This window comes from Gobio gobio (genome assembly GCF_949357685.1).
Source record: "Gobio gobio genome assembly, chromosome: 10".
In the NCBI taxonomy this organism is placed as follows: Eukaryota; Metazoa; Chordata; class Actinopteri; order Cypriniformes; family Gobionidae; genus Gobio; species Gobio gobio.
This window is the reverse complement of record NC_137116.1, coordinates 14,894,772-14,920,215: the sequence shown is the minus strand read 5'-3', so window position 1 is coordinate 14,920,215 and position 25,444 is coordinate 14,894,772. Positions and strand designations below refer to the sequence as shown.

The window sequence follows — 25,444 nt, the reverse complement described above, 5'->3', positions numbered from 1 at the left end:
ATATTTATGAGATGAAAAGTCAAAAGGATGACATAAATTGATATAATGATATCATAACCATGACAAAAAGTTGAAATTATGACAAGTTGATATTGACGTCATAATTATGACCAAAAATTTGAATTATGACATTCATATTTATGAGATGAAAAGTCAAAATGATGACATAAATTGATATTATGACATCATAACCATGTCAAAAAGATGAAATTATGACAAGTTGATATTGACGTCATAATTATGACAAAAAATTGGAATTATGACAGTCATATTTATGAGATGAAAAGTCAAAAGGATGACATAAATTGATATTATGACATCATAACCATGACAAAAAGATGAAATTATGACATAAATTGATATTATGACATCATTAACGTGACAAAAAGTTGAAATTATGACAAACTAAGATAAAATTATGAAAGTCGCATTACATTTTTCTAGTACAATCGACTTAACCTATTTATTATTTATTATAAATATTTTTTTACCTTCAACTTTAAAAATCATGTAGCAATTTCTGAGTGAAAGTTTCAAAGTAACTGCAACACCAGTGTGCAGATTTATCTCTGCTTTTATAATGTTTAAATGTGTTTATTGGTGATGTGTCTCATCGAAACTGCTCAACAAAATCTGTATTTTTGTGATTTCATGTGCACTTGAATGATCAAGAAAAGACGCGTTCTGACATCAAAGCAATGGATGAAGTCACATGACTTACTGCAATAGTGTCCGCACACGTCTGAGTTATGCTGAAGAGAGTCCGCCGGCCGCTCGCCGCTGCGCTGCTGACCTTCTGCTCCGCTCTGCTGCTCTCCCGCTTGACCTGCAGGACTCGACCCTCACAGGGTCAGAGGTCAGAGAGGTCATACGAGGCTCTCCTGCAGCAGCACGAGCAGCAGTATCTGCTGTACTCCGCCAACCTCACCGAGCAGATCTGCCGGCTGAAGGAAGAGCTGCGGTCAGAGATCCTCCCTCCGGACCCTGTGGAGCTGGAGCAGTTCCTGCAGAACCAGCTGAGACGGGCCCAGAGCGGATCAGGAGATCAGAACGAGTTCTCAGTGCTGCCGTTCGACACCTTCACCCTCCACAGGGTCTATCAGATGGAGACCGGCCTCACGCGAGAGCCCGTGGAAACCGCACCGCTCCGGCCGGACCGCAGGAACGACCTCAACGGAGCACTAGAGGCGGCGCTGCATCTGCTCAACCAACCGCAGGCCGGAGACTCACAGCACCACAGGGCCTACTCGCCTAAACACTTCTGTGAAGGTCAGATCACTCGCCTAAACACTTCTGTGAAGGTCAGATCACTCGCCTAAACACTTCTGTGAAGGTCAGATCACTCACCTAAACACTTCTGTAAAGGTCAGATCACTCTAAACACTTCTGTAAAGGTCAGATCACTCTAAACACTTCTGTGAAGGTCAGATCACTCGCCTAAACACTTCTGTGAAGGTCAGATCACTCACCTAAACACTTCTGTGAAGGTCAGATCACTCGCCTAAACACTTCTGTGAAGGTCAGATCACTCACTCTAAACACTTCTGTGAAGGTCAGATCACTCGCCTAAACACTTCTGTGAAGGTCAGATCACTCACCTAAACACTTCTGTGAAGGTCAGATCACTCGCCTAAACACTTCTGTGAAGGTCAGATCACTCGCCTAAACACTTCTGTGAAGGTCAGATCACTCTAAACACTTCTGTGAAGGTCAGATCACTCTAAACACTTCTGTGAAGGTCAGATCACTCTAAACACTTCTGTGAAGGTCAGATCACTCGCCTAAACACTTCTGTGAAGGTCAGATCACTCACCTAAACACTTCTGTGAAGGTCAGATCACTCGCCTAAACACTTCTGTGAAGGTCAGATCACTCTAAACACTTCTGTGAAGGTCAGATCACTCTAAACACTTCTGTGAAGGTCAGATCACTCTAAACACTTCTGTGAAGGTCAGATCACTCACCTAAACACTTCTGTGAAGGTCAGATCACTCGCCTAAACACTTCTGTGAAGGTCAGATCACTCTAAACACTTCTGTGAAGGTCAGATCACTCTAAACACTTCTGTGAAGGTCAGATCACTCTAAACACTTCTGTGAAGGTCAGATCACTCGCCTAAACACTTCTGTGAAGGTCAGATCACTCTAAACACTTCTGTGAAGGTCAGATCACTCTAAACACTTCTGTGAAGGTCAGATCACTCACCTAAACACTTCTGTGAAGGTCAGATCACTCTAAACACTTCTGTGAAGGTCAGATCACTCTAAACACTTCTGTGAAGGTCAGATCACTCTAAACACTTCTGTGAAGGTCAGATCACTCACCTAAACACTTCTGTGAAGGTCAGATCACTCACCTAAACACTTCTGTGAAGGTCAGATCACTCGCCTAAACACTTCTGTGAAGGTCAGATCACTCTAAACACTTCTGTGAAGGTCAGATCACTCTAAACACTTCTGTGAAGGTCAGATCACTCGCCTAAACACTTCTGTGAAGGTCAGATCACACTAAACACTTCTGTGAAGGTCAGATCACTCTAAACACTTCTGTGAAGGTCAGATCACTCGCCTAAACACTTCTGTGAAGGTCAGATCACTCGCCTAAACACTTCTGTAAAGGTCAGATCACTCTAAACACTTCTGTAAAGGTCAGATCACTCGCCTAAACACTTCTGTGAAGGTCAGATCACTCTAAACACTTCTGTGAAGGTCAGATCACTCTAAACACTTCTGTAAAGGTCAGATCGCTCTAAACACTTCTGTGAAGGTCAGATCACTCTAAACACTTCTGTGAAGGTCAGATCACTCAAAACACTTCTGTGAAGGTCAGATCACTCTAAACACTTCTGTGAAGGTCAGATCACTCAAAACACTTCTGTGAAGGTCAGATCACTCTAAACACTTCTGTGAAGGTCAGATCACTCTAAACACTTCTGTGAAGGTCAGATCACTCTAAACACTTCTGTAAAGGTCAGATCACTCTAAACACTTCTGTGAAGGTCAGATCACTCTAAACACTTCTGTAAAGGTCAGATCACTCTAAACACTTCTGTGAAGGTCAGATCACTCTAAACACTTCTGTAAAGGTCAGATCACTCTAAACACTTCTGTGAAGGTCAGATCACTCTAAACACTTCTGTGAAGGTCAGATCACTCTAAACACTTCTGTAAAGGTCAGATCACTCTAAACACTTCTGTGAAGGTCAGATCACTCTAAACACTTCTGTGAAGGTCAGATCACTCAAAACACTTCTGTGAAGGTCAGATCACTCAAAACACTTCTGTGAAGGTCAGATCACTCTAAACACTTCTGTGAAGGTCAGATCACTCTAAACACTTCTGTGAAGGTCAGATCACTCAAAACACTTCTGTGAAGGTCAGATCACTCTAAACACTTCTGTAAAGGTCAGATCGCTCTAAACACTTCTGTGAAGGTCAGATCACTCTAAACACTTCTGTGAAGGTCAGATCACTCAAAACACTTCTGTGAAGGTCAGATCACTCTAAACACTTCTGTGAAGGTCAGATCACTCAAAACACTTCTGTGAAGGTCAGATCACTCTAAACACTTCTGTGAAGGTCAGATCACTCTAAACACTTCTGTAAAGGTCAGATCACTCTAAACACTTCTGTGAAGGTCAGATCACTCTAAACACTTCTGTTAAGGTCAGATCACTCTAAACACTTCTGTGAAGGTCAGATCACTCACCTAAACACTTCTGTAAAGGTCAGATCACTCGCCTAAACACTTCTGTGAAGGTCAGATCACTCTAAACACTTCTGTGAAGGTCAGATCACTCTAAACACTTCTGTGAAGGTCAGATCACTCTAAACACTTCTGTAAAGGTCAGATCACTCTAAACACTTTTGTGAAGGTCAGATCACTCTAAACACTTCTGTGAAGGTCAGATCACTCTAAACACTTCTGTGAAGGTCAGATCACTCTAAACACTTCTGTAAAGGTCAGATCACTCTAAACACTTCTGTGAAGGTCAGATCACTCTAAACACTTCTGTGAAGATCAGATCACTCTAAACACTTCTGTGAAGGTCAGATCACTCGCCTAAACACTTCTGTAAAGGTCAGATCACTCTAAACACTTCTGTGAAGGTCAGATCACTCGCCTAAACACTTCTGTGAAGGTCAGATCACTCTAAACACTTCTGTAAAGGTCAGATCACTCTAAACACTTTTGTGAAGGTCAGATCACTCTAAACACTTCTGTGAAGGTCAGATCACTCTAAACACTTCTGTGAAGGTCAGATCACTCTAAACACTTCAAGAAGTTATCTTGTCTTTAATAATGTTCTCAAAATATTTGCACAAAATCATGATTTCTACATTGTTCATGGAGAACTGAATGAGGTTATGGATTGTTTCTCTGTCATGGCAGGGATCTTCCGCACTGAGAAGGACAAAGGAACATTATATGATCTGGCCTTCAGAGAGAACAGCGTTCCAGACTTCAGGAGGCTGGTCTTCTTCCGTCCATTCGCTCCACTGATGAAGGTCAGAGAGGAGTTGATGGACGCGTCTCAGATCCTCATCAACATCATCGTGCCGCTGGCAGAGAGACTGGACGCCTTCAGACAGTTCCTGCAGCGCTTTAGGTGACACACACCTCTCTGTCCTCCGGCCCCTCAGTCAATCTGTGCTTCATTCGTCTCCTTCTGTCTCAGTCAATCTCTGCTTCATTCGTCTCCTTCTGTCTCAGTCAATCTCTGCTTCATTCGTCTCCTTCTGTCTCAGTCAATCTGTGCTTCATTCGTCTCCTTCTGTCTCAGTGAAGTCTGTGCTTCATTCGTCTCCTTCTGTCTCAGTCAATCTGTGCTTCATTCGTCTCCTTCTGTCTCAGTCAATCTCTGCTTCATTCGTCTCCTTCTGTCTCAGTCAATCTCTGCTTCATTCGTCTCCTTCTGTCTCAGTCAATCTCTGCTTCATTCGTCTCCTTCTGTCTCAGTGAAGTCTGTGCTTCATTCGTCTCCTTCTGTCTCAGTCAATCTGTGCTTCATTCGTCTCCTTCTGTCTCAGTCAATCTCTGCTTCATTCGTCTCCTTCTGTCTCAGTGAAGTCTGTGCTTCATTCGTCTCCTTCTGTCTCAGTCAATCTGTGCTTCATTCGTCTCCTTCTGTCTCAGTCAATCTGTGCTTCATTCGTCTCCTTCTGTCTCAGTCAATCTCTGCTTCATTCGTCTCCTTCTGTCTCAGTCAATCTCTGCTTCATTCGTCTCCTTCTGTCTCAGTCAATCTGTGCTTCATTCGTCTCCTTCTGTCTCAGTCAATCTGTGCTTCATTCGTCTCCTTCTGTCTCAGTCAATCTCTGCTTCATTCGTCTCCTTCTGTCTCAGTCAATCTGTGCTTCATTCGTCTCCTTCTGTCTCAGTGAAGTCTGTGCTTCATTCGTCTCCTTCTGTCTCAGTCAATCTGTGCTTCATTCGTCTCCTTCTGTCTCAGTCAATCTGTGCTTCATTCGTCTCCTTCTGTCTCAGTGAAGTCTGTGCTTCATTCGTCTCCTTCTGTCTCAGTCAATCTGTGCTTCATTCGTCTCCTTCTGTCTCAGTGAAGTCTGTGCTTCATTCGTCTCCTTCTGTCTCAGTGAAGTCTGTGCTTCATTCGTCTCCTTCTGTCTCAGTCAATCTGTGCTTCATTCGTCTCCTTCTGTCTCAGTCAATCTGTGCTTCATTCGTCTCCTTCTGTCTCAGTGAAGTCTGTGCTTCATTCGTCTCCTTCTGTCTCAGTCAATCTCTGCTTCATTCGTCTCCTTCTGTCTCAGTCAATCTCTGCTTCATTCGTCTCCTTCTGTCTCAGTCAATCTGTGCTTCATTCGTCTCCTTCTGTCTCAGTGAAGTCTGTGCTTCATTCGTCTCCTTCTGTCTCAGTCAATCTCTGCTTCATTCGTCTCCTTCTGTCTCAGTCAATCTCTGCTTCATTCGTCTCCTTCTGTCTCAGTCAATCTGTGCTTCATTCGTCTCCTTCTGTCTCAGTGAAGTCTGTGCTTCATTCGTCTCCTTCTGTCTCAGTCAATCTGTGCTTCATTCGTCTCCTTCTGTCTCAGTCAATCTGTGCTTCATTCGTCTCCTTCTGTCTCAGTGAAGTCTGTGCTTCATTCGTCTCCTTCTGTCTCAGTCAATCTCTGCTTCATTCGTCTCCTTCTGTCTCAGTCAATCTGTGCTTCATTCGTCTCCTTCTGTCTCAGTCAATCTGTGCTTCATTCGTCTCCTTCTGTCTCAGTCAATCTGTGCTTCATTCGTCTCCTTCTGTCTCAGTCAATCTCTGCTTCATTTGTCTCCTTCTGTCTCAGTCAATCTCTGCTTCATTCGTCTCCTTCTGTCTCAGTCAATCTGTGCTTCATTCGTCTCCTTCTGTCTCAGTCAATCTCTGCTTCATTCGTCTCCTTCTGTCTCAGTCAATCTGTGCTTCATTCGTCTCCTTCTGTCTCAGTCAATCTGTGCTTAATTCGTCTCCTTCTGTCTCAGTCAATCTGTGCTTCATTCGTCTCCTTCTGTCTCAGTCAATCTGTGCTTCATTCGTCTCCTTCTGTCTCAGTCAATCTGTGCTTAATTCGTCTCCTTCTGTCTCAGTGAAGTCTGTGCTTCATTCGTCTCCTTCTGTCTCAGTCAATCTCTGCTTCATTCGTCTCCTTCTGTCTCAGTGAAGTCTGTGCTTCATTCGTCTCCTTCTGTCTCAGTCAATCTCTGCTTCATTCGTCTCCTTCTGTCTCAGTCAATCTCTGCTTCATTCGTCTTCTTCTGTCTCAGTCAATCTCTGCTTCATTCGTCTTCTTCTGTCTCAGTCAATCTCTGCTTCATTCGTCTCCTTCTGTCTCAGTCAATCTCTGCTTCATTCGTCTCCTTCTGTCTCAGTCAATCTGTGCTTCATTCGTCTCCTTCTGTCTCAGTCAATCTCTGCTTCATTCGTCTCCTTCTGTCTCAGTCAATCTCTGCTTCATTCGTCTCCTTCTGTCTCAGTCAATCTCTGCTTCATTCGTCTCCTTCTGTCTCAGTCAATCTCTGCTTCATTCGTCTCCTTCTGTCTCAGTCAATCTGTGCTTCATTCGTCTCCTTCTGTCTCAGTCAATCTCTGCTTCATTCGTCTCCTTCTGTCTCAGTCAATCTCTGCTTCATTCGTCTCCTTCTGTCTCAGTCAATCTGTGCTTCATTCGTCTCCTTCTGTCTCAGTCAATCTGTGCTTCATTCGTCTCCTTCTGTCTCAGTCAATCTCTGCTTCATTCGTCTCCTTCTGTCTCAGTGAAGTCTGTGCTTCATTCGTCTCCTTCTGTCTCAGTCAATCTGTGCTTCATTCGTCTCCTTCTGTCTCAGTCAATCTCTGCTTCATTCGTCTCCTTCTGTCTCAGTCAATCTTTGCTTCATTCGTCTCCTTCTGTCTCAGTCAATCTCTGCTTCATTCGTCTCCTTCTGTCTCAGTCAATCTCTGCTTCATTCGTCTTCTTCTGTCTCAGTCAATCTTTGCTTCATTCGTCTCCTTCTGTCTCAGTCAATCTTTGCTTCATTCGTCTCCTTCTGTCTCAGTCAATCTCTGCTTCATTCGTCTCCTTCTGTCTCAGTCAATCTCTGCTTCATTCGTCTCCTTCTGTCTCAGTGAAGTCTGTGCTTCATTCGTCTCCTTCTGTCTCAGTCAATCTCTGCTTCATTCGTCTCCTTCTGTCTCAGTCAATCTGTGCTTCATTCGTCTCCTTCTGTCTCAGTCAATCTCTGCTTCATTCGTCTCCTTCTGTCTCAGTCAATCTCTGCTTCATTCGTCTCCTTCTGTCTCAGTCAATCTCTGCTTCATTCGTCTCCTTCTGTCTCAGTCAATCTCTGCTTCATTCGTCTCCTTCTGTCTCAGTCAATCTGTGCTTCATTCGTCTCCTTCTGTCTCAGTCAATCTGTGCTTCATTCGTCTCCTTCTGTCTCAGTCAATCTCTGCTTCATTCGTCTCCTTCTGTCTCAGTGAAGTCTGTGCTTCATTCGTCTCCTTCTGTCTCAGTCAATCTGTGCTTCATTCGTCTCCTTCTGTCTCAGTCAATCTCTGCTTCATTCGTCTCCTTCTGTCTCAGTCAATCTTTGCCTCATTCGTCTCCTTCTGTCTCAGTGAAGTCTGTGCTTCATTCGTCTCCTTCTGTCTCAGTCAATCTGTGCTTCATTCGTCTCCTTCTGTCTCAGTGAAGTCTGTGCTTCATTCGTCTCCTTCTGTCTCAGTCAATCTGTGCTTCATTCGTCTCCTTCTGTCTCAGTCAATCTGTGCTTCATTCGTCTCCTTCTGTCTCAGTCAATCTGTGCTTCATTCGTCTCCTTCTGTCTCAGTGAAGTCTGTGCTTCATTCGTCTCCTTCTGTCTCAGTCAATCTGTGCTTCATTCGTCTCCTTCTGTCTCAGTGAAGTCTGTGCTTCATTCGTCTCCTTCTGTCTCAGTGAAGTCTGTGCTTCATTCGTCTCCTTCTGTCTCAGTCAATCTCTGCTTCATTCGTCTCCTTCTGTCTCAGTCAATCTGTGCTTCATTCGTCTCCTTCTGTCTCAGTCAATCTGTGCTTCATTCGTCTCCTTCTGTCTCAGTCAATCTCTGCTTCATTCGTCTCCTTCTGTCTCAGTCAATCTGTGCTTCATTCTTCTCCTTCTGTCTCAGTGAAGTCTGTGCTTCATTCGTCTCCTTCTGTCTCAGTCAATCTGTGCTTCATTCGTCTCCTTCTGTCTCAGTCAATCTCTGCTTCATTCGTCTCCTTCTGTCTCAGTCAATCTGTGCTTCATTCGTCTCCTTCTGTCTCAGTCAATCTCTGCTTCATTCGTCTCCTTCTGTCTCAGTCAATCTGTGCTTCATTCGTCTCCTTCTGTCTCAGTCAATCTGTGCTTAATTCGTCTCCTTCTGTCTCAGTCAATCTGTGCTTCATTCGTCTCCTTCTGTCTCAGTCAATCTGTGCTTCATTCGTCTCCTTCTGTCTCAGTGAAGTCTGTGCTTCATTCGTCTCCTTCTGTCTCAGTCAATCTGTGCTTCATTCGTCTCCTTCTGTCTCAGTGAAGTCTGTGCGGGGCAGGACGCGGGGACGCATCTCACCGTGGTGCTGTTCGGCTCAGGGAAGATCCAGGAGGTCAAACGAATTCTGGATGGGATGTCAAGGTACAATGAACATCTTTACACAAATGAAAAATGTATGCAATACATACCAAATAAACTCTCACTGCACCACAACAACAAGGTATGGAAGCCCATTTCTGCCACATTACACAAATTATGGCATACTGTCATATTTATCACATGAAAAGTCGAAATTATGATAGACGGAATAATGGCGTTAATTATAACCTAAATCATAATTTTGACTTTTATAATAATATAAAAGAAAATATTTATATAATTAAATATATTTCAAAATTATGAGTGTTTAAGATGAAAATTAGGACATAAAAAGTTGAAATTATGAGTAATATTTATGAGATGAAAAGTACAAATTATAATGTACAAAAATGAAATTATGACTTGAAAAGCTGAAATTATGACATACTAAGACAAAATTCATGATTTCAAAATTCTAAATTTGACAACTTGAAATTATATGTTAAATCATAATAACGACAAAAAGTTAAAAATGAGTCATATTTATCAAATGAAAAGTCCAAATTATGAAATTATGACTTAAGACAAAACTATGTGGACGGAATTAATGGCGTTATAACTTGAAATTATAACTTAAATCATAATTTTGACTTTTATAGTATTTCATAATTATGACTGTTTAAGATGAAAATGATGACTTGAAAAGCTGAAATTACTAAGACAAAATTCATGATTTCAAAATTCTAAATTTGACAACTTGAAATTATATGTTGAATCATAATAACAAAAAGTTATATAAAGTTAAGTCTGTCATATTTATCAACTGAAAAGTCCAAATTATGAAATTATGACTTAAGAAAAAAATATGTCGACGGAATTATTGGCATTATAACTTGAAATTATATTTTAAAAAATTTATATAATTTAAATTATGACAGGAAAAGTTGAAATGATGATTTAGTATATCATAATTTTGATTTTTATAGTATTTCATAATTATGACTGTTGAAGATGAAAAAAGTTGAAATTATGAGTCATATTTATGCCATCCATCCATCCATCATCTTCCGCTTATCTGGGGCCGGGTCGCGGGGGCAACAGTCTAAGCAGAGAGGCCCAGACTTCCCTCTCCCTAGCCACTTCCTCCAGCTCTTCCGGGGGAATCCCGAGGCGTTCCCAGGCCAGCCGGGAGACATAGTCCCTCCAGCGTGTCCTAGGTCTTCCCCGGGGCCTCCTCCCGGTGGGACGTGCCTGGAACACCTCCCTGGGAAGGCGTCCAGGAGGCATCCGAAATAGATGCCCGAGCCACCTCAGCTGGTCCCTCTCGATGTGGAGGAGCAGCGGCTCTACTCCGAGTTCCTCCCGAGTGACTGAGCTCCTCACCCTATCTCTAAGGGAGCGCCCAGCCACCCTACGGAGAAAGCTCATTTCGGCCGCCTGTATCCGGAATCTTGTCCTTTCGGTCATGACCCACAGCTCATGACCATAGGTGAGAGTAGGAACGTAGATTGACCGGTAAATCGACCACATTACTGCAGAAGCTGCACCGATCCGTCTGTCAATCTCCCGTTCCATCCTTCCCTCACTCGTGAACAAGACCCCAAGATACCTGAACTCCTCCACTTGAGGCAGGAACTCTCCACCCACCTGAAGCGGGCAAGCCACCCTTTTCCGACTGAGAACCATGGCCTCGGACTAGAAGGTGCTGATTCTCATCCCAGCCGCTTCACACTCGGACGCAAACCATCCCAGTGCTGAAGGTCCCGGTTAGAAGGGGCCAACACGACAACATCATCCGCAAAAAGCAGTGACGAAATCGTGTGGTCCCCAAACCGGACACTCTCCGGCCCTTGGCTGCGCCTAGAAATTCTGTCCATAAAAATTATGAACAGAACCGGTGACAAAGGGCAGCCCTGCCGGAGTCCAACATGCACCGGGAACAAGTCTGACTTACTGCCGGCAATGCGGACCAAGCTCCTGCTCTGGTCGTACAGGGACTGAACAGCCCTAAGCATCGGACCCCATACTCCCCCAGCACCCTCCACAGGACGCCGCGAGGGACACAGTCGAATGCTTTCTCCAAATCCACAAAACACATGTGGACTGGTTGGGCAAACTCCCATGAAACCTTCAGCACCCTGGAAAGGGTATAGAGCTGGTCCAGTGTACCACGACCGGGACGAAAACCACACTGTTCCTCCTGAATCCGAGGTTCCACTATCGGCCGAATTCTCCTCTCCAGTACCCTGGCATAGACTTTCCCGGGGAGGCTGAGAAGTGTGATCCCCCTATAGTTGGAACACACTCTCTTGAAAAGAGGGACCACCAGCCCGGTTCTGCCAGTCCAGAGGTACTGTCCCCGATCCATGCGATGTTGCAGAGGCGTGTCAGCCAAGAACAGCCCCACAACATCCAGAGACTTGAGGTACTCAGGGCGGATCTCATCCAACCCCAGAGCCTTGCCACCGAGGAGCTTTTTAACCACCTCGATGACTTCAGCCCGGGTGATGGACGAGTCCACCTCTGAGTCCTCAGCCACTGCTTCCTCAACGGAAGACATGCCGGTGGGATTGAGGAGATCCTCGAAGTATTCCTTCCACCGTCCGACAACATCCCCAGTTGAGGTCCACAGGTGCCCATCTCCACTGTAAACAGTGTTGGTAGGGCACTGCTTCCCCCTCCTGAGGCGTCGAACGGTTTGCCAGAATCTCTTCGAGGCCGACCGATAGTCTTTCTCCATGGCCTATCGAACTCCTCCCAGGCCCGATTTTTTGCCTCCACGACTACCCGGGCTGCAGTCCGCTTGGCCTTCCGGTACCGGTCAGCTGCCTCAGGAGTCCCACAAGCCAACCAGGCCCGATAGGACTCCTTCTTCAGCTTGACGGCATCCCTTACTTCCGGTGTCCACCACCGGGTTCGGGGATTGCCGCCTCAACAGGCACCGGAGACCTTACGGCCACAGCTCCGAGCGGCCGCAGCGACAATGGAGGTGGAGAACATGGTCCACTCGGACTCAATATCTCTAGCCTCCCTCGGGATCCAGTTGAAGTTCTACCGGAGGTGGGAGTTGAAGATCTCTCTGACAGGAGACTCGGCCAAACGTTCCCAACAGACCCTCACAGTACGTTTGGGTCTGCCGGGTCTGTCCAGCTTCCTCCCCCGCCATCGGATCCAACTCACCACCAGGTGAGAGCTCCGCCCCTCTCTTCACCCGAGTGTCCAAGACATATGGCCGAAGGTCTGATGACACGACCACAAAGTCGATCATCGACCTCCGACCTAGGGTGTCCTGGTGCCACATGCACTGATGGACACCCTTATGCTTGAACATGGTGTTCGTTATGGACAAACCGTGGCTAGCACAGAAATCCAATAACAGAACACCGCTCGGGTTCAGATCAGGGGGCCGTTCCTCCCAATCACGCCCCTCCAGGTGTCACTGTCACTGCCCACGTGGGCGTTGAAGTCCCCCAGTAGAACGACGGAGTCTCCCGTCGGAGCACTTTCCAGCACCCCTCCCAGAGACTCCAAGAGGGCCGGGTACTCCGCACTGCCATTTGTGCCGTAGGCACAAACGACAGTGAGAGATCTGTCCCCGACTCGAAGGCGCAGGGAAGCGACCCTCTCGTTCACCGGGGTGAACTCCAACACATGGCGGCTGAGCTGGGGGGCTATAAGCAAACCCACTCCAGCCCTCCGCCTCTCACCATGGGCAACTCCAGAGTGGTAGAGAGTCCAGCCTCTCTCAAGAAGTGTGGTTCCAAAGCCCAAGCTGTGCGTGGAGGTGAGCCCGACTATCTCTAGTCGGTACCTCTTGACCTCCCGCACAAGCTCAGGCTCCTTCCCCGCCAACGAGGTGACATTCCACGTCCCTAAAGCCAGATTCCGTGTCCAGAGATCGGGGCCTCGCCCCCAACTGCTGCCCGATTCGCTATGCACCGGCCCCTTACGCTCCCTCCTGCAGGTGGTGAGCCCAGAGGAGGGCGGCCCCACGTCACTCCTTCGGGCTGAGCCCGGCCGGACCCCATGGGGGGAGGCCCGGCCACCAGGCGCTCGCATACGAGCCATATTTATCAGATGAAAGGTAAAAATTATGATGTACTAAAATGAAATTATGACTTAAAAAACTGAAATTATGACATACTAAGACAAAATTCATGATTTCAAAATTAAAATTTGACAACTTGAAGTTAAATCATAATAACGACAAACTTGAAATTATGAGTCTTATTTATGAGATGAAAAGTTGAAATTATGACTTAAAATTATGAATTTCGAATTATGAGTGTGTCAGAAAGATGAGTTGTGCTGATGAGTGTGTCAGAAAGATGAGTTGTGCTGATGAGTGTGTGTGTCCTGCAGGAGAATGAAGTACAGGAACGTGACTCTGATCCGTCTGGAGGAGGAGTTCTCCCGAGCTCGAGGGCTGGATGTCGGCGCTCGCTCCTGGAAGCAGAACAACGTCCTGCTGTTCTTCTGTGATGTGGACGTTCACTTCACCGCAGACTTCCTCAACTCCTGCCGCATGAACACACACCCTGGTACAGAGACAGAGATCAGACTGAGAACACACACCCTGGTACAGAGACAGAGATCAGACTGAGAACACACACCCTGGTACAGAGACAGAGATCAGACTGAGAACACACACTCTGGTACAGAGACAGAGATCAGACTGAGAAACACACACCCTGGTACAGAGACAGAGATCAGACTGAGAACACACACCCTGGCACAGCGACAGAGATCAGACTGAGAACACACACCCTGGTACAGAGACAGAGATCAGACTGAGAACACACACCCTGGCACAGAGACAGAGATCAGACTGAGAACACACACCCTGGCACAGAGACAGAGATCAGACTGAGAACACACACTCTGGTACAGAGACAGAGATCAGACTGAGAACACACACCCTGGTACAGAGACAGAGATCAGACTGAGAACACACACCCTGGTACAGAGACAGAGATCAGACTGAGAACACACACCCTGATACAGACACAGAGATCAGACTGAGAACACACACCCTGGTACAGAGACAGAGATCAGACTGAGAACACACACCCTGGTACAGAGACAGAGATCAGACTGAGAACACACACCCTGATACAGACACAGAGATCAGACTGAGAACACACACCCTGGCACAGAGACAGAGATCAGACTGAGAACACACACCCTGGTACAGAGACAGAGATCAGACTGAGAACACACACCCTGGTTCAGAGACAGAGATCAGACTGAGAACACACACTCTGGTACAGAGACAGAGATCAGACTGAGAACACACACCCTGATACAGACACAGAGATCAGACTGAGAACACACACCCTGGCACAGACACAGAGATCAGACTGAGAACACACACCCTGGTACAGAGACAGAGATCAGACTGAGAACACACACTCTGGTACAGACACAGAGATCAGACTGAGAACACACACCCTGGCACAGAGACAGAGATCAGACTGAGAACACACACCCTGGTACAGAGACAGAGATCAGACTGAGAACACACGCCCTGGTACAGACACAGAGATCAGACTGAGAACACACACCCTGGTTCAGAGACAGAGATCAGACTGAGAACACACACTCTGGTACAGAGACAGAGATCAGACTGAGAACACACACCCTGATACATACACAGAGATCAGACTGAGAACACACACCCTGGCACAGACACAGAGATCAGACTGAGAACACACACCCTGGTACAGAGACAGAGATCAGACTGAGAACACACACCCTGGTACAGACACAGAGATCAGACTGAGAACACACACCCTGGTTCAGAGACAGAGATCAGACTGAGAACACACACTCTGGTACAGACACAGAGATCAGACTGAGAACACACACCCTGGCACAGAGACAGAGATCAGACTGAGAACACACACCCTGGTACAGAGACAGAGATCAGACTGAGAACACACACTCTGGCACAGAGACAGAGATCAGACTGAGAACACACACCCTGGCACAGAGACAGAGATCAGACTGAGAACACACACCCTGGCACAGAGACAGAGATCAGACTGAGAACACACACCCTGGTACAGAGACAGAGATCAGACTGAGAACACACACCCTGGCACAGAGACAGAGATCAGACTGAGAACACACACCCTGGTACAGAGACAGAGATCAGACTGAGAACACACACTCTGGCACAGAGACAGAGATCAGACTGAGAACACACACCCTGGCACAGAGACAGAGATCAGACTGAGAACACACACCCTGGTACAGAGACAGAGATCAGACTGAGAACACACACCCTGGCACAGAGACAGAGATCAGACTGAGAACACACACCCTGGTACAGAGACAGAGATCAGACTGAGAACACACACTCTGGCACAGAGACAGAGATCAGACTGAGAACACACACCCTGGTACAGAGACAGAGATCAGACTGAGAACACACACCCTGGCACAGAGACAGAGATCAGACTGAGAACACACACCCTGGTACAGACACAGAGATCAGACTGAGAACACACACCCTGGTACAGAGACAGAGATCAGACTGAGAAACACACACTCTGGTACAGAGACAGAGATCAGACTGAGAACACACACCCTGGCACAGAGAAAGAGATCAGACTGAGAACACACACCCTGGTACAGAGACAGAGATCAGACTGAGAACACACACTCTGGTACAGAGACAGAGATCAGACTGAGAACACACACCCTGATACAGAGACAGAGATCAGACTGAGAACACACACCCTGATACAGAGACAGAGATCAGACTGAGAACACACACCCTGGTACAGACACAGAGATCAGACTGAGAACACACACCCTGGTACAGAGACAGAGATCAGACTGAGAACACACACCCTGGCACAGAGACAGAGATCAGACTGAGAACACACACCCTGGTACAGAGACAGAGATCAGACTGAGAACACACACCCTGATACAGACACAGAGATCAGACTGAGAACACACACCCTGGTACAGACACAGAGATCAGACTGAGAACACACACTCTGGTACAGACACAGAGATCAGACTGAGAACACACACTCTGGTACAGAGACAGAGATCAGACTGAGAACACACACCCTGGCACAGAGACAGAGATCAGACTGAGAACACACACCCTGGTACAGACACAGAGATCAGACTGAGAACACACACTCTGGTACAGAGACAGAGATCAGACTGAGAACACACACCCTGGTACAGAGACAGAGATCAGACTGAGAACACACACTCTGGTACAGAGACAGAGATCAGACTGAGAACACACACCCTGATACAGAGACAGAGATCAGACTGAGAACACACACCCTGATACAGAGACAGAGATCAGACTGAGAACACACACTCTGGTACAGAGACAGAGATCAGACTGAGAACACACACCCTGGCACAGAGACAGAGATCAGACTGAGAACACACACCCTGGCACAGAGACAGAGATCAGACTGAGAACACACACCCTGGCACAGAGACAGAGATCAGACTGATGGACGGACAGACATACAGACGGACACATGGACAGGCAGACAGACAGACGCAATGACTGACAGACAGACAGACGAATACATGGACAGACAGACGGATAGACAGACGGACACATAGACAGACAGACGGGCACATGGATAGACAGACAGATGGACACATGGACAGACCGACAGACAGATGGACAGACAGACAGACGGACACATGGACAGACAGACAGACAGACGAACACATGGACAGACAGAAGGACAGACAGAAGAACACATGGACAGACAGACGGACACATGGACAGACAGACGGATAGATGGACAGACATATGGACAGACAGACAGACAGACGGACAGACATACAGATGGACGGACAGACAGATAGACAGACGGACTGATGGACAGACAGACGGACAGACAGACAGACACATGGACAGACAGACAGACGGACAGACATACAGATGGAGGGACAGACAGACACATAGACAGACAGACAGACAGATGGACGGACAGACAGACGGACACATGGACAGACAGAGAGACAGACAGATGGACGGACAGAGAGACAGACAGATGGGCACATGGACAGACAGATGGACACATGGACAGACAGACAGGGAGACAGACTGACAGACAGGCAGACAGACGAAGACATGGACAGACAGATGGATAGACAGACGGACACATAGACAGACAGACGGACACATGGATAGACAGACAGATGGACACATGGACAGACCGACAGACAGATGGATAGACAGACAGACGGACACATGGACAGACAGAAGAACACATGGACAGACAGACGGACACATGGACAGACAGACGGATAGACGGACAGAAATATGGACAGACAGACAGACGGACAGACATACAGATGGACGGACAGACAGACGGACGGACAGACTGACAGACAGACGGACAGACAGACAGACACATGGACAGACAGACAGACATACGGATGGAGGGACAGACAGACACATGGACAGACAGACAGATGGACGGACAGACAGGTGGACACATGGACAGACAGAGAGACAGACAGATGGACGGACAGACAGACAGACGGGCACATGGACAGACAGACAGGGAGACAGACTGACAGACAGGCAGACAGACAGATAGACAGACAGGCGGATAGACAGATGGACAGACAGACGGATGGACGGACAGACAGATGGATGGACGGACAGACAGACGGATGGATGGACGGACAGACATACGGATGGACGGACAGACAGACAGATGGACAGACAGACGGTTGGACTATATATGCTGATATTGAACCACTGACCTGCTAGTGTTGTCACAGGTAAAAAGGTCTTCTATCCTGTGATGTTCAGCCAGTATAACCCAGAGGTCATCTATGGTCAACATGTCCCTTCTGCTGAAGATCAACTGGTCAGATCTCTTTTATTCTTTATCAGTAGCTATAGAACTTCACAAAGACATCATGATAACAAATATACGCTTTTCATTGGCAGGTGATCAGGAAAGATTTTGGATACTGGAAGGACTCTGACTTTGGGATGACGTGCCAGTACAGATCAGATTTCATGAACATGGGTAATAAAATGTCATTCTTCTGTTTAGTTTCAGCTCAAATCTCTAAAGATTCTTAAATCAGGACACATTTACTGGAGCAGAGAAAGGGCTGGAGATATTAAGAGATCTTCTGCTTGTTCTCAAAGGAGGGTTTGAAGCGTCTGTGACAGGAAGTGCTCCAGAAGACGTGCATCTCTACAGGAAGTTCCTGCGCAGTCGCCTGCTGGTGGTGCGAGCGCCCTCTCGAGGCCTGTTCCACGTCTGGCATCAGACCCTCTGTCAGGAACATTTATCCAGAGAGACGCTTAAACTCTGCCTGCAGACTAAAGCTCTGAATGAAGCGTCTCACAGTCGGCTGGGGCGGATGATCTTCCACCAGCAGATCCACCATCACCTGCACAAATACATCAGCAGCAGACAGTCATGAGCCCTTGCGGACATCAGGAGATTATATTGATGTGGAACGTCCTCAGGCTCTCTCAGCGTTATGAGCAAGTGTTCTTCAGATGACAGACAGACGGATAGACAGTCAGACAGACAGAGAGACAGACAGACAGATGACAGACAGACGTGCCTGATGATTATGAGATTATATTGATGTGGAACGTCCTCAGGCTCTCTCAGCGTTATGAGCAAGTGTTCTTTAGATGACAGACAGACAGGTGACAGACAGACAGACAGACAGATGACAGACAGACGGATAGACAGTCAGACAGACAGAGAGACAGACAGACAGATGACAGACAGACGTGCCTGATGATTATGAGATTATATTGATGTGGAACGTCCTCAGGCTCTCTCAGCGTTATGAGCAAGTGTTCTTCAGATGACAGACAGACGGATAGACAGTCAGACAGACAGAGAGACAGACAGACAGATGACAGACAGACGTGCCTGATGATTATGAGATTATATTGATGTGGAACGTCCTCAGGCTCTCTCAGCGTTATGAGCAAGTGTTCTTTAGATGACAGACAGACAGGTGACAGACAGATGACAGACAGAAAGACAGACGCATAGACAGACAGACAGACAGAGAGACAGACAGACAGACAGATGGACGTGCGTGACGATAATGAGATTATATTGATGTGGAACGTCCTCAGGTTCTCTCAACGATATGAGCAAGTGTTCTTCAGATGACAGACAGACAGACAGACAAACAGAGAGACAGACAGACAGTCAGACAGACAGATAGACGTGCCTGACGATTATGAGATTATATTGATGTGGAACATCCTCAGGTTCTCTCAACGTTATGAGCAAGTGTTCTTCAGATGACAGACTGACAGACAGACATACAGACAGACAGACAGACAGAGAGAGAGACAGTCAGACAGACAGACAGACAGACAGTCAGACAGACAGATAGACGTGCCTGACGATTATGAGATTATATTGATGTGGAACATCCTCAGGTTCTCTCAGTGTTAAGAGCAAGTGTTCTTCAGATGACAGACAGACAGTCAGACAGACAGACAGACAGACAGACATAAAAACAGATGACAGACATACAAACAGACAGATGACAGACAGACAGACATACAAACAGACAGATGACAGACATACAGACAGATGACAGACAGACAGACAGATGACAGACAGACAGACAGAGAGACAGTCAGACAGACAGACAGACAGTCAGTCAGACAGATAGACGTGCCTGATGATTATGAGATTATATTGATGTGGAACGTCCTCAGGTTCTCTCAATGTTATGAGCAAGTGTTCTTCAGATGACAGACAGACAGACATACAAACAGACAGATGACAGACAGACAGACAGACAGAGAGACAGTCAGACAGACAGAGAGACAGACAGAGAGACAGACAGATAGACGTGCCTGATGATTATGAGATTATATTGATGTGGAACGTCCTCAGGTTATCTCAACGTTATGAGCAAGTGTTGTTCAGTTGACAGACGGATAGACAGACGGATAGACAGACATATAGACAGACAGACAGAGAGACAGACAGACAGAGAGACAGACAGTCAGACAGATAGACGTGCCTGACGATTGTGAGATAATATTGATGTGGAATGTCCTCAGGTTCTCTCAACGCTTTGAGCAAACATTATTCAGATGACAGACAGACAGACGGATGGACAGACTTATAGACAGACAGACAGACAGAGAGACATACAGATAGACGTGCCTGATGATAATGAGATTATATTGATGTTGAATGTCCTCAGGTTCTCTCAACGTTTTGAGCAAATTTTCTTCAGATGACAGACAGACAGATGACGGACAGACAGACGGATAGACAGACATATAGACAGTCAGACAGACAGATAGACGTGCCTGACGATTATGAGATTATATTGATGTTGAATGTCCTCAGGTTCTCCCAAATTATGAGCAAGTGTTCTTCAGATGACAGACAGACAGACAGATGACAGACAGATGGATATACAGACAGTCAGACAGACAGTCAGACCGATAGACGTGCCTGATGATTATGAGATTATATTGACGTGGAACATCCTCAGGCTCTCTCAACGTTATGAGCAAACGTTCTTCAGATGACAGACAGACAGGTGACAGACAGACAGACAGAGAGACAGACAGACAGATAGACAGACAGACAGAGAGACAGACAGACGGATAGACAGACATATAGACAGACAGAGAGACAGATAGACGTGCCTGATGATTATGAGATTATATTGATGTGGAACGTCCTCAGGCTCTCTGAACGTTATGAGCAAGTGTTCTTCAGATGACAGACAGACAGGTGACAGACAGACAGACAGAGAGACAGACAGACAGACATATAGACAGACAGACAGACATAGAGACAGAGAGACAGACAGTCAGACAGATAGACGTGCCTGACGATTATGAGATTATATTGATGTGGAACATCCTCAGGTTCTCTCAATGTTATGAGCAAGTGTTCTTCAGATGACAGGCAGACAGGTGACAGACAGACATATAGACAGACAGACAGACATAGAGACAGACAGACAGAGAGACAGACAGTCAGACAGATAGACGTGCCTGACGATAATGAGATTATATTGATGTGGAACATCCTCAGGTTCTCTCAATGTTATGAGCAAGTGTTCTTCAGATGACAGACCGACAGGTGACAGACAGACAGACAGTCAGACAGACAGACGGATAGACAGACATACAGACGGATAGACAGACATATAGACAGACAGACAGACAGAGAGACAGACAGACAGATAGACGTGCCTGATGATTATGAGATTATATTGATGTGGAACATCCTCAGGTTCTCTCAACGATATGAGCAAACATTCTTCAGATGACAGACAGACAGATGACAGACATATAGACAAACAGACATATAGACAGAGAGACAGAAAGACGGATAGATAGACAGACGGATAGATAGACAGACAGACATATAGACAGACAGACGGATAGACAGACAGAGAGACAGACAGTCAGACAGATAGACGTGCCTGACGATAATGAGATTATATTGATGTGGAACGTCCTCAGGTTCTCTCAACGTTATGAGCAAGTGTTCTTCAGATGACAGACAGACAGACAGACAGATAGACAGACAGACAAACAGACAGACAGACGGATAGACAGACATATAGACAGACATATAGACAGACAGACAGAGAGACAGACAGTCAGTCAGACATACAGACAGATAGACGTGCCTGACGATAATGAGATTATTTTGATGTGGAACGTCCTCAGGCTCTCTCAACGATATGAGCAAACGTTCTTCAGATGACAGACAGACAGGCAGACAGACATACAGACAGACGGATAGACAGACAGACAGACAGACAGACAGAGAGACAGACAGACGGATAGACAGACAGACATATAGAGAGACAGACGGATAGACAGACATATAGACAGACAGTCAGACAGACAGATAGACGTGCCTGACGATAATGAGATTATATTGATGTGGAACGTCCTCAGGTTCTCTCAACGTTATCTGGACTTTAAAAATGTTCTCAAAACATCAGCACAGATGTTATTCAGTTATTTTTGGAAACATATTAGTAAGACGTTTGTGTTTTTTAAACGTTCAGATGGTTCAGATATGGGATGATTTTAGACTCAAAATTATTAATAAATGCATTTATCCATGAACTTGATAAATGTTGCAGACATGTTTTACTATCCACAAACAAATGCCTTTTAACTTGTGTGTGCAAAATACAGAATTACATGAATGTGCAGCGATTTGTACAAATAGAGACAGAGTTGTGAATACAAAACTTCAATTGTCATAGGTCAGAATGTGTGTGTGCAACGAGTAAGATGTGCATTTGTGGATCTGGTGACGCGTCTTCATTCATTGACTCGTTTGTGAGTCGATCCTTTGATTCATTTGGATTTTGAGACTTTCATTTCGCTGGTTTGGCCTTGCACGATCCACACACACACACACACACACACACACACACACACACACACACACACACACACACACACACACACACACACACACACACACACACACACACACACACACACACACACACACACACACACACACACACAAACACACAGCTGTCTAAGAAAACCTGCTGCCACTAGATGGCAGTATTCTCACAGAGACCGTTATCACAGAGACCAGTGAGTGTTATTCTGCCTATAGGACGTGTTATAAAGACGAGGAAAACGCTTCAAAGGCTAACATTAAAAAGGTATTAATAACGCATAGGCAAGCAGATTAAATCAGATTATGAACACAACATTGTTCATCACAACATCTTTCTCCCATAGAAAACCCTTATAAAATGCTTAATATGCAATATAGCGCATGTTCAATAAAGTGCCTACTTTTAATATCACTGTTTTACTGCAGGAAGCCACATTAAGCGTTTTCTTTTATAATAGACTTTATGGGAGAAAACGCTTACCATGTACATGATGAGCACAGGAGGCATTAATGCATTAAGACAGCGATAATTACAAGTATAAAAATATGAACCCAAAACGCGTAAAGTTTCACAGTGTTTCCTTGGGAATATTCTAAAACGCTAAAAGTGAAAAACGCATTAAGAAGAGCGCGCAAGACCAAACTCTTATTAATAAAGCATGTGCAGAAAAAGATTTATAGAATTGCGTTCATAGTTACACATTTAAAGCATTTTTCTGCACGCTTAACGTGACTTAATTACAGACAGGGATATTAAAAGAAAAGATTCTGTACATTACTAATAAAGACCTGGAGAGTAGCTATGAGGTAGCCTTTATTTACACAAAAACAGATGAGCCCATTACGTATGGGGCGCCGTTCGTAAAGCGGCTCACGCTGAAAATAACAGCAACATTTTGACACATTTAGCTTCAAACAATGTTTAAAAAACTGGTATGAATTTTTGGTGGTCACTTTTTTAGCACATTTACAACAATATTTGTCAACTTAGAGATATTTTAAATAGTTAAATCTAAATGTTAAATCTAAATCTAAATGTTAAATCTAAATGTTAAATCTAAATGTTAAATCTAAATCTAAATGTTAAATCTAAATGTTAAATCTAAATGTTAAATCTAAATGTTAAATCTAAATGTTAAATCTAAATGCTAAATCTAAATGTTAAATCTAAACGTTACATCTAAATGTTAAATCTAAACGTTACATCTAAATGTTACATCTAAATCTAAATGTAAAATCTAAATGTTAAATCCAAATACAAAATCTAAATCTAAATGTTAAATCTAAATGTTAAATCTAAATATAAATGTTGAATCTAAATGTTTCGGGTGAAACTAAATATTTAACTAATATGCAAATTCAGAATGCAGATAACCGGTTTTAACGTTTAGATTTAACATTTAGATTTAGCATTTAGATTTAGATTTAACATTTAGATTTAACATTTAGATTTAGATTTAACTTTTAGATTTAACAATTAACATTTAGATTTAACATTTAGATTTAACTATTTAAAATATCTCTAAGTTGACAAATATTGTTGTAAATGTGCTAAAAAAGTGACCGCCAAAAATTCATACCAGTTTTTTAAACATTGTTTGAAGCTAAATGTGTCAAAATGTTGCCGTTATTTTCAGCGTGAGCCGCTTTACAAACGGCGCCCCATAATTACGTTTGACTTTATAACGGGTTTCCTAGATGTTGTTCAAAACTGTGATTTTAAAAGTAGGCTATACACTTACAATATACTGCATATTAAGCATTTTGAGTCTAAAATCATCCCATACACAGAACATTCAAAAGTATCCCATAATACTTGCAAAATGTAAAGTTACATTCCTTTAATGATTTCTCTCTTCTTTTTAAAACATTTAAAAACCTGCAAACATTCAGAAATAACGTTTTCATAACTTAAATGAGAACATTAGAAAATCTTTCTTTTTTTCTTCATCTTTTTTTTCAACCCATTTCTGTTTGCTAGGGAACTGCTTTTAGATGAACTGAACTGGTTTCATAATCAAGGGTGTAGGTTTGATTTTGAAATTGGTGGAGACATCCCCGGAAGCTGAGGATTCAGGAAGTGAATAGGATGATGTTTTAAGGTTAATAATTGACCTTAACAATATGTAAATGAATGAATGATGTAACGTTACAGATAACTAATAAAGACAAGGAGGCAGTTTAACAGAGATTTCACTTTACTTCATTCATAGTGCAATGCAATACACTGGAAGAACACATTTTCCTACTTAGTATTTTTGTCTTAAATTAAGATGCTTTTACTAGATAAGTAGTAATAAAAGAATATTTGATTGAAAATATTGCTAGGGATAAATCAATGTCACTGGATATTGGTAGCGCCCTACTAAATTCTACACCCCTGATCATAATTGATGAAGTTGACCTTTTTATTAATGTGAAGCTGCTTTGAAACAATCTGTATTGCATAAAGCACTTTTTAAATAAACGGGACTTGATTATATATACATATACATATATATATTAGTGAAGGATTATGTGACACTGAAGACTGGAGTAATGATGCAGAAAATTCAGCTTTGATCACAGGAATAAATTATAGTTTAAAGTATATTAAAATACAAACCCATTATTTTAAATTGTAATAATATTTCACAAAATTACAGTTTTTCTGCATTTTTGATCAAATGAATCAAAACATTCAAAATAGTCATGTTTCCAAACTTTTTAGCAGTCCTGTGACACGCCCCCCTCATTAACATACGGACAAAGACATGTAGAAATACATACATGTACATAAATACAAATATACATAAATAAATGTGGAAATAAATACATTAAAAAATAAGTAAATGTGGGGAAAAATACAATTATACATAAGGAAATAAAAGTATAAATACTCATTTATTTATTTTTTACATATCTTTGTATATTTATTTATGTATATGGCTGGATGACGGATAAGGATTTACTTTTTTTTTTAAAAATAAACCTAATCTAATTTT

The 25,444-nt window shown here is 44.3% G+C and overlaps 1 protein-coding gene across 1 annotated transcript; it reads left to right on the top strand.

The window, feature by feature from the left end:
- Positions 1-749: 749 nt before the first annotated feature.
- Positions 750-18,492, top strand: csgalnact1b (chondroitin sulfate N-acetylgalactosaminyltransferase 1b; the record flags this gene model as incomplete). The annotated part of the gene is made up of 7 exons (XM_079826293.1): positions 750-1,269; positions 4,393-4,609; positions 9,007-9,108; positions 13,408-13,586; positions 17,833-17,921; positions 18,005-18,086; positions 18,212-18,492. 7 exons carry the CDS (start codon positions 750-752, stop codon positions 18,490-18,492), a joined length of 1,470 nt encoding a protein of 489 aa, XP_079682419.1.
- Between the last annotated feature and the right edge of the window lie 6,952 nt (positions 18,493-25,444).